The following is a 10,766-nucleotide window of genomic DNA, read 5'->3' as shown; positions in this document are numbered from 1 at the left end:
CAGGGCATGCTCTGCCTGAAACAGTGGGGGAAAACTGTTTTTTGTGTTTTTGCACACCATTGACAATGAAGGGAACATTTACGTCATCTTGTCCCTAACACAAAAATCAAATGCCATTAACAATAAAGATAATTTAATGTGTGTTTTGTCACCGTTTGTTTTACATCACTGTTACATCACCTAATAAACATGAGTTAGACTTTAATATATTAGCGGCCCTCACTTCACACGGGTGTGATTTTTTTTGTCCTCACTTTTAGCTTCAATGTTTGTGTTTCCACAGACACCAAAAGCTGGGCACAGGGATGGGCTAGTGCCCCTCAAAAACCATATATCGCTGCTGCTCAGTGCTGAGGGAGGCATACTATGGTCCGACGGAGCATTGGTTCGACATGCGTCCGCACCTCGGACTAGCGCCTGCACCCGTGCTTGTAGTTATGGTTAGGTTAGGGTTTGAGGTGGGTTGTCGTGTTTCGGACCAATGACTAGTCGGACCAAACACATGCACTCCAGTGCTGAAGCCTCTAGAAGCTGAACCTCTGGCTGTTAGAGTGGCCAACTTTATCCAGATTGGGGTTGCAGGCAAACTGGATCATAGGAGGAGGGCCACACAAGAGGATGAGGGTGGCGTCGCTGGGTGGAGGCAGGTGGTCCCTCACCATCTCGTCACAGATAAAGCCTTGGCTGTATTCCCAGTCCTCGGGCGCCCGGTCCACGGTGAACCACAGCTTAAAGCGGTCAGGGTTGGCGGCCGCAATCTCCTCCAACTCCCGTCGAAGCAAGATGTCTTTCTCGGTCTGGTTGGCGAAGAGGAGGTGACACACGGTGGTGTCCCGAGGATCCTTCGCCACCGCTGTGATGATCTGCAGCATGGGAGTGATCCCCGTACCTCCAGCAATCAAGCCCACTCGTGTGGCTTTCTTTATCACAGCTGGTGACTTCCTATCCTTTTGGATAGCAAACGTGCCGTGGCCCCTGTAGACGATCGGGCCACCGGGCCCTCTGAAGTCGATCGTGTCGTTGATCTTGAGGCTCTCCAAATACTGACTCATCTTCCCACCTTCTGGGTACCTGGGATGGACATCCCTGAAGTAAATCTTCACCACCAGATCCACGTAGCCTTTGTCGTCGTCGCCGGACACGGGTGTGTACGGCCGACCGACCAGCTTCCCGTCTATTATGGCGGACAGATAAATGTGCTGCCCGACGGGCAGTCCAAGGACGTGCTCCGGAGAGGGCAGAGCAAAACGGAATTTCCTCGTGTCGTGGCTGACGACCTGTTTGTCTATCATCCGCAGTGCAACCTTAACGTCTGGGTCCTCTAACGTGAGGGCTGGCCTCCTCTTGGGGAAGAGCAGCCCAAATATGAGGCTGAGGATGGAGTCAAAGCCACCGCGGATCAGACCAACGATGTAAGACAGCATCTTCGCTTCGGAATCAGAACCTGCGGGTCCGTTTGTTTATCGGTGTGACAAAAAGCAAGCTATAGGCCTACTGTACAGTGTACACATGGAGGGAGCAGGTGAGCTGTCAGAATGTGTCGGTTAACTGGTGAACTTGATTTTGGAAAAAACATGCAAAGTATTTGAATACCACTGAACCACGTGAAAGTCGCTGTTGTCGTGTGATGTTTGACGTTTAAAATCAGTAATGTGGCTCCAAAGTAACGTGACGTTTTCTCACATCATTGCTGATGTCACTGTGGTGACATCAGAAATGTCAATTGGTTCAGATGTGTGCTTAGTTATTGGTTGTAGATATTTTTTGCCCTGTTCTGGAGAACAGCTGGCTCAAATCCCTCCGTGTTCTAAAAAAAACAGCCCAGGGCCTCGTAAGGCAAGCACACTCCTTGCAGTGTGCAAACTGAAAAACTGGACGCTCATCCAATTTCTCCCGTGATTTTGACATAGTAGTACCACCAACTGTTGCATAGCAACAACGCCCAAGTCCCACTCTTCTCCCGGGCAGGGTGCACAGTTGAAGACAGAGCAACGCCATCCTAACATGCACTACTGCTGTTCTCTTCATTATACGCCGGTTCGAATAAGCCTTATAAGGTGATGTGATGTCATACTGTGATGTCACTTTCATGCTGTGCCTCTTTTTCCTTGGCAACAGCCCAAGTTTGAATAAATCTGTGCATACAGCCTGTGTGCTTCACCAAACACTGTTGTACAGTAGCAGTACAGTCACTATGAACAGAAACAGCAGCTATTATAAATGACTGCTACATGAGATGTGTCTTGAAAAAGTAGAAAGCTGGCTCTGGACACGATTCTTCACTGCTGCCATATTGATTATGGTTGTATGACAAAGTATGATAATTAGTTTCTGCAAATTTGAGTTGAATATGTTTGACCAATAGTATTTTTCCCCTTTTTAGTCATACCTCCATTAGCCTCGGAAAGTTGGAAACCCAGACATTTTTTATTTCCAGGGAGAAATAAAAAGTCTTGGGCCGAGTCCACTTCAATTCGGCATACAGTAGCGCAAACGTTGCTCCCTCACCTTTGTTAAATTGACGCACCCACGTACAGTACACACACACTCCTCTCTCTCTCTCTCTGTCGCTCTAATTAATTAGTCTCATGTCGTGCAGCTGCGTCTAGTTTATCCGGGCGGATACTGCCGGGAGCTGCCTATGCCATAGAAAGCATTGGTGGGTTCCAGTCTATACCTCCATGTGTGTTAGTCCTAGCCGCAATTTGCAACTCTAGATTTTTTGTAAGAGTTGCAATGACAGCCCATTCATCCAATTTGCATCTGTGATCTGCTTTTATTAAACAACGTTAAACTGACCCAACATTGCAGCTGTAAGCCAAGCTTGAATTATCCTCTTTCAAATAGGGATGGAGTCCGGAAACCGGGGCCATTGCCAACCCGGTTCGGCATTTTTCGAGACCTGAGTATCAATAAGCTTTTGGCTTGTCGAGCCTGTTATCGGGTATAGCCGCAGCAGCTGACGCCATGGGCCGCTCACTATAATAAGGGGCAGGCGCGTAGCATGGATTAAATGGTTGACGGGGGTCATAGCGCATCTCCAGCCGATAGGTGTGAATGGTTTTGCCGACGTGCTAATGGGGGACAAGGACACTCATCCATGAAGGAAGCATGAGTTCAAGTCCGTTGCTCTCTGCAGGTTGGCGGAGGGTATAGAGCCCAGGATCACATTAGATAATTGACACACGGGTGAAAAATGGGTTACAAAATTGTGGGATAATTTTTTTTTAATCACACCCGTGTGAAGTGAGGGGCACTAATATATTAAAGTCTAACTCATGTTGTTTAGGTGATGTAATGGTGACGTAAATCAAACAGTGTCAAAACATTAAATTATCTTTATTGTTACGGCCGCTAATTGATTACTCCAGTGTTCCGCCGCTGCATAATATGACATTCCCGCTATTTGTTTAATGCGTTTAATTCTCTGTTTTAAAATAATTAAAAAGAAACAGCACATTTATCCGGGACCTGATGACGAGGCCGTTGCGTTATGATGACGAAACCGGAAATCAAGTCATCATCGTGGCTGCTAGGGCTTCTAGGAAGCCCAATGCAAGTGAACGGGGGGTTTGTTTGGACTGCAACTTGCTCTGCACTGTGGTTTCGTTTCGCATTGTCATGGCCGCTGGCTCGTCTCATCTTAACAAACCATCGAACCATTTTTCGCCGGATTTCCGTGGTTGAAAGCTGCAAATACTTCAGCGTATGCTCCAAAGGTAATAAAACAATCTCGGCAGCGTAGAATATTTGATTAAAATGCGGGTAAATCGTATTATGGAGTCAAACTGTTAATGTGATTAAATGTTTGTGTTAGTGACAAAGTCAATTAATTTCTCTTCATTGTCAATGGCATTTTTAAAACAAGCATTGACCTGAAGAAAAACATTAAACCTTTATATAGGAGGGGCTAGCGCTCCTCAAAATAATATAAAAATATTATAGAAAAAATATATAAATTCCCCTGTTCAATCAGTTCATTTAAACTCCTGTAGCCTGTCAGTGCATGTAGAATGGGTACAGTTCAAATTATAGCACAAGTCCATCATACAAAAACTGCTATGAGGATAAAGAACTAAGACTAGTTCACTACATCAGGGTCCTCCATTTTCAATTCAGAACTTTAAAGATTTACAAATATACACTTCTATGAAAAAAGTAAATCATCATACAGTAAAAGAGAAAAACATGTAGGCCTATACAGTATGGGGGGAAAAGGTTAGGTGAAGTGGACTACCTAATATTTGAGGGGACCTCCAAACAATGTCAGCCAAGTTTATAGCCTTTTACTGTTTGAAAAAAGAAACATGTTTGCTTTTAAGTGTTAAATGTCTACAGCAGATGGGGGGCCCTGAACCAATTGTCATTTTAAAACATCCATGGGTTATTGTCAAATTAAGCTGTGCCTTCAGTGAGGGGTGCTCACAGCGGGTGCATGTGTTTGGTCCGACTAGTCATTGGTCCGAAAAACGATAACCCACCTCAAACCCTAACCTAACCATAACCGCAAGCACGCGAGCAGGCGCTAGTCCGAGGTGCGATGAGCCATCTAATCCAGGGGTTTGAACTGAATGGCTGGAAAATGGAAATTAAGAGTTTACATAGTACGTGGTGCATGCATAAACTTTCCTTAATGATTATATCTGGTTTCAGTATTAATTTATGATATATTTTCTGGTTATTTTTTGTATTGGTGGTGGGGAGGGGGGCGGGGCGGGGGTCGCGAGACATGGCCAAAGCATTTCCGGGGGTCCCCGGCCAAAAACGTTGAGAACCCCTGATCTAATCCATGTCCACAACTATCAGTCCAGTACTACGTTAGTAGTCGACTACCATTACAATTCAGTAGTAGTGAATGTCCTAGTCTTGTTCGGTCATCCCTATTGTTTACCAATGGTGGAAAGTAGGCTAACTGTCGATTAACCCTAGACTAAAACCAACTTTCGTCAAACCACTATGATAGTATGCAGCACATTTGACATAACACAGAACGAAAAACACAATTGCATGCATAAAAACAAAGGCAAGAGACATGTCCACAGGTCAGTCCTGACCAAGCTCCTGATAAAAACTGAACAAAGTCGACTGATGGGACAAAGATGACTGATGGACAAAGATTATAGCCTGGCTAATAAGCCAGACCGAATCAGCCGTTGGCAAAAAAAAAATTGCCTGCCGGCGGATTACGGTCTGGAGAGGCTCAATTGTACGCCCATTTCCTACACCAGAGAACTGGTGTGGCCAATCGGGACACGGTATGCAATATGGGCGGGCTTTGGTACAGTGACGTTCAATGCTTGAGACCTTTGACTGACAGTAGCTCTGACCAATTGCGTCAAAGAGAAAATGTTTGAACCCGCTCCCCAGGAAACAAGATCCATACACAGCATCTCTCCAGACTCAAATACCACACGACAGTGTGATTTGAGTCTGGCTTATTAGCCAGGCTACAAAGATTATACAGTGTGTATTTACCCCAAAAATGTAATATCCTGGCAATTTGAGGTACTCTTCTTTATTCCATATTTCAACATGAAATCCCACAAAAAATGAATAGATAACCAGATGCAAAATCAGTGAAAATGTGCGTATTTTTTCAAACATTCCTAAAGAAAATGGATTTGGGAACAGCTCAACAAATGTCACAAAGCCACAAACAACCGAATCATTACATGAATGTCTTTTGTAAGCGAGCTAGCTGACTTTAAGCCCACGGTCGTTAATAAATGAAATAATGAATGAATAATTCATGCAGTGTAACTGCCTCTGTGTCAGTCAGCAGTATTTTTCAGTTATTTATTTAGGTAGGAACCAAAGTTCACTAAGGCGGAACCTTTGTTTTATATCGCTCGTTTCCATCAGGACATATATTAGCGTAACACATACCAAGAAAGTCCGCTGCGAGTACTCAGGAGCAGAGGAAGAGGCTGGGGCCGGGCTATCACGAGAGGAGTGACGTCGGACGCCGGTTTGACAGCTGTCAGAGAGCGAACGCTAAGTCGAATCCTTTCATGAACTGTATTCTGTCCGTTTACTATAACGGAGCTTCTATATTTGTAAAGGGTAGAAAAAAGCTGCATTGTAGGAGGAGGACAAGTGTGAGCACTGCTTATGGCTACGGCCAGGGGAGGGGAGGGGGGGGGGGTGAAAATTGGAAGTAAGCGAAGCGCCTCAGTAGAGAGTGTAACTGGGGGGAAAATGAGGAAGACTGACAGTGCCGAGTTTAAAGTAGTGTTTAAACTGATTGACCCAAAGGGAACGGGGGGATTTAGAGCAGTGCATCCTCTTAAAATTGCAGAATCCCTGAAGGGTGTTGGCGAAAATGCAAGAATACTAGCTAATGGCATGCTCATGGCGACGTGCACGAGCGCAGAAACGCAAAAGAAAGCCCTTTGTGTTAAAAAGATAGCCGGTCTAAAAGTAGAAGCTGCTATCTCAAACAGAATTGAGGGAATCAAAGGAGTGATCTATGGTGTCAGTGCGGCCATATCCGAGAAAGAAGTAAGGGAGCAAATCAAGGGGGGGGGGGGGGGGGGGGGGGGGGGGGCAATCAAAGATGTGAAGAGATTCAAAGCACGGATTGGTGGTAATCCGGACACTCCGGTTATGATAACTTTTAAAGGTGATAGCCTGCCGCCCAGAGTTTTCATTGGGTGCTTGTCGTTCCAAGTGAGAAAGTATGAGAGGCCCCCGCTTAGATGCTTCAAATGCCAGAGATTTGGCCACATTGCTGCGTCATGCCGCGGCAATCAGAGATGCTCAAAATGTGGGGGGGGACATGATCTATTAAAATGCAAAGCAACTGATGACGAGCAACTGCAGAGGCTCCCATATGGCATCCTTTCGGGGATGCCCTCACTCTGAGAGGGCAAAGCGAGTTCAGGACGTTAAAGAACAGCATAACATTTCGTATGCGGAGGCTCTAAAGAAAGTAGACGGGAAAAGTGACAAGTCTGTGTATGTTGGCTCTGCTCAGATGTTCCCGGCAGCAATCCCATGCTCCCCACACCCCTCGGTACCAGCGGATTCAATTGTGGTGAAAAAAGGAACCCTAATAGCATTTATAGCTGATGTGGTGGTCCAGGTGGTGGGTACAAGGAATAAGGAGTTAAACAAGTCTGACATCTTGAAGGCGGTGGTTGAGGCAGCGGGGAGGTACTTGGGAGGGGGACCATGTGATCCTGTAGCACTGCATAAGTACATGAAGGACACGGGGAGTCCTATGACAGAAAATAACTGCCGTAGCAGTCCTATGACAGGCAGCCAGCTGAGCCAGGCAAAGGCTCCGCCTAAGCCACGGCAGAGGGAGGAAACGGAAAGTGAGATTGTTCCAATGGGTGTTTGGAAGATTGGTGTTGATGATGATTAAGCTAATTATCATGTTTAGTATTTTGCAATGGAATGCAAGGAGCCTTATTGCAAATGGACAAGAGCTTAAGAAATGTGTGGACATTGGAGAAGATAAGCCTGATCTAATTTGTATACAAGAGACTTGGCTGAAGCCATGTCTAGACTTTGTAATGCCAGGTTATGAAGGTGTAAGGAAGGATAGGGAAGGACAAGGCAGTCGACATTCATTCTAGCCTCGAATGTGTTTTAACAGAGATATGGAGCTCTCAGGGGATAATCACGGTAGTCAACTTCTACAATCCATGCAAGGTGTTAACACTTGAGGAGCTAGATGCTATTATGGAGCAAGTCAGCTCCCCAGTCATTTGGGTGGGGGACTTCAACGCCCACAACCCGCTGTGGGGGAGTGAAAAGAGGGATAGGAATGGAAGCACTTTGGAGGAGTTTGTGTGGGGCAAAGAAAGCCAACCACTTTCACATTTTCTGGGGGTGCCCCAAGTTGAGGGAGTTTTGGAACAATATTCACCAATCACTGTGTTCAGTATTTAATACTCCAATACCTTTTAACTTCACAACCTTGTACCTGGGCCACATTGAATGTCTTAACCAGACGAGATACACAAAGCTACTGCAGGTGCTCTTGGCAGCCAGCAAAAAGTCAATAACAAGAAGATGGCTAACCCCAATCACACCCACAATGGACGATTGGCACGGAATAGTCCTGGATATTTTCAAAATGGAAAAATTAACATACATCCTAAGAACTAGACTAGACAATGTCTACCAAATTTGGAACAACTGGATAGTACACATTGCCCCTCTGAGAGCTGACTTTGTGTGATCTCACTGGTCCTGATAGCCTGCTTTATGATCTTTGTAGAAAATGTTTAAGACACCCTTCCTCTTCTCATGGTCGAAGTCCAAAGCTGTTTTGTTTTTGTCCCCCTCAGCAATATTGTAAATACTTTCGTTTCTTGGTTGTTGTTTTTTTTGTCTTTGTCTTTTTTTTGTCTGCCCGTTCTTTCTTCTTTTTCTCCTTCTGAAATGTACACTCTGAAGCGATATTGCCCTTTGTCCCTGTTAAGTGTTGACTTGATGCCATATGTGGTCCTGAAGAAAGCAAGGATGTTACAGAGACACTGGAGATGGAGTCACTTGGAGGGGGGAGGGAGGGAAGAGGGGGGGGGGGAAAATCCTGGGAACTGCACTTGTGTCCTATGTATGCATAGAAATGCTGTTTTTGTACTGCTTTTTCCAAATAAAATAAATATTGTAAAAAAAAAGTTTCCCTTATGAGTCATTAAGCGCAATGATATTTACGGCAGCACAAAACTCATATCCCCATAAGGCAGAGTCCTAAAGACAGAGTAGCTGTCCCGTGGTGGAATAAGGACTGTGATGTAGCCCTAAAGGACAGAAACAGGGCTTACCGAACGCTAAGGAGATTTCACTCACAAAGTAATGCAATTGATTACAAAAGACTAAGAACAGTTGCAAGAAAAACCATTAAAGGGATAGTTCAGATTTTTTTTAACTTAAGTTGTATGAAATACTTGCCATTGGTTGCCATTGGTTGCAACTGTATTAATTGATTGCCAGAGTCCCGTGGTGGGAGTTCTGCTCTGGTTTTGGTGAAATATTAAGTAGTTCCGGTCATTTTGTGGGGGGCACTGGGGGCCACGCAGTAAAAGTAAATTAATCCACTAAACTAACGTAATTTGTATTGTTGACCTATTTCTAAAATAATGTTTTTTGTGTCCATATCACTACGCCCAAAACATAGTTCCATGTGATGGAGGGGTCAAAGTTGAACGAAAGTCGCGCTAATATTTTAGAAATAGGTCAACAATACAAATTACGTTCATTTTGTGGATTAATTTACTTTTAATGCGTGGCCCCAGTGCCCCCCACAAAATGACCGGAACTACTTAATATTCACCAAAACCAAAGCAGAACTCCCACCACGGGACTCGGGCAGTCAATTAATACAGTTGCAACCACTATATTAATGGCAAGTATTTCATACAACTTAAGTTAAAAAAATCTGAACTATCCCTTTAAGGAAGCCGAGAGGAGTTGTTGGAGGAAGTATTGTGGCACAATAGGCCCTGACACCCCCCTTAGGGAAGTATGGTCAAGAGTCCACAGAATGGCAGGGAAATCTAGGAGGTACACAATGCCAGTTCTGAATGACGGGGTAAGGGAGGCTGTAAGCAGCGGAGAGAAGGCGAGCATGTGTGTCAAGAGTATTCAAGGCTGTGCACAACTCAACTGCCTTGGGAGAAGAAGGGGTGAGGAAAAGAGCAGAGGTGCTGAGGAACGAACAATGGAAGCTTAACCACTGCCATGAAAATAGTGACCCTTTTAATTTGTTTGTTTTTCACTCAAGGAACTGAGAGATGCCATTCAGGCCGGGGCCAACACTGCCCCAGGAAGAGATAGGCTGTGCTACGATATGTTTAAACATTTAAATGACCTTGTACTTGATGAGGTATTAGTGCTGTTTAATGTGGTATGGGAGGCAGGTAGCTTGCCAGCAGAATGGAAGCACGCAGTCATAATACCAATACTGAAGCCAGGTAAAAATGCATCAAGGCCTGATTCATATCGCCCTATAGCTTTGACGTCAGTAGTGTGCAAAATAATGGAACGCATGGTAACCAACAGGCTGGTGTACCTTTTAGAAACAAGAGGAGTGTTTGTTGACTACCAAAATGGGTTCAGAATAGGACGAGGCACAATGGACTCTGTAGCAGTCTTGGACTTGGAGATCAGAAAGGCTATAGCTAACAAGGAAGCCATGGTAGGAGTGTTTCTAGACATTGAAAAAGCCTACGACTCTATGTGGAAGGAAGGGGTACTAATTAAGTTGCATGATGCAGGGGTAAAGGGGAGGATGCTCAACTGGATCAAGGATTTTCTCATGGGTAGAACAATCCAGGTGAGAGTGGGCGGGGCTTTCTCCGAAACAGTCCATATAGAGAATGGCACCCCCCAGGGTTCAGTAATCAGCCCAGTACTATTTAATGGTATGATTAATGACATCTTTAAAAATATAGGGCAATGATTTGGCAGGTCTCTATTTGCGGATGATGGGGCCATCTGGAGGAGAGGCAGGAATGTGGAGTTCCTATTTAAGAAAATCCAAGAAGGGCTAAAGGCGATAGAAGAGTGGGCAGATAGGTGGAGCTTTAAAATGTCGATATCAAAGAGTAATTTCATGGTGTTTGGGCTAAAACGGAAAATACCACAAGTACAGCTAAAGCTATACGGGGCTCCCTTAGAGCGAGTCAAGGAATTCAAATTCCTTGGAATGTGGCTGGATGAAAGGCTAACATGGAAAATCCTCATAGGGGAAGTGAGAAACAAATCTGAAAAAGTAATAAACGTCCTCCGGAGCCTGGCTGGGTGTGAAT

At 44.9% G+C, this 10,766-nt stretch overlaps 1 protein-coding gene across 1 annotated transcript; it reads right to left on the bottom strand.

The window, feature by feature from the left end:
• Positions 1-518: 518 nt before the first annotated feature.
• On the bottom strand, positions 519-1,445 carry LOC306926402 (NADH-cytochrome b5 reductase 3-like). Its single transcript, XM_079505669.1, has one exon. The coding sequence runs from the start codon at positions 1,422-1,424 to the stop codon at positions 525-527; it is 900 nt and encodes a 299-aa protein (XP_079361795.1). The 5' UTR covers positions 1,425-1,445; the 3' UTR covers positions 519-524.
• Between the last annotated feature and the right edge of the window lie 9,321 nt (positions 1,446-10,766).

This window comes from Electrona antarctica (assembly GCF_951216825.1).
Source record: "Electrona antarctica genome assembly, chromosome: 7".
Classification (NCBI taxonomy): domain Eukaryota; kingdom Metazoa; phylum Chordata; class Actinopteri; order Myctophiformes; family Myctophidae; genus Electrona; species Electrona antarctica.
The sequence above is the reverse complement of the archived record's forward strand: the minus strand, read 5'-3'. Positions and strand labels throughout refer to the sequence as shown.

What these genes read in the sequence shown, in the direction of transcription:
- LOC306926402 (XM_079505669.1), bottom strand. Translation starts at nt 1,424, where the DNA reads ATGCTGTCTTACATCGTTGGTCTGATCCGCGGTGGCTTTGACTCCATC.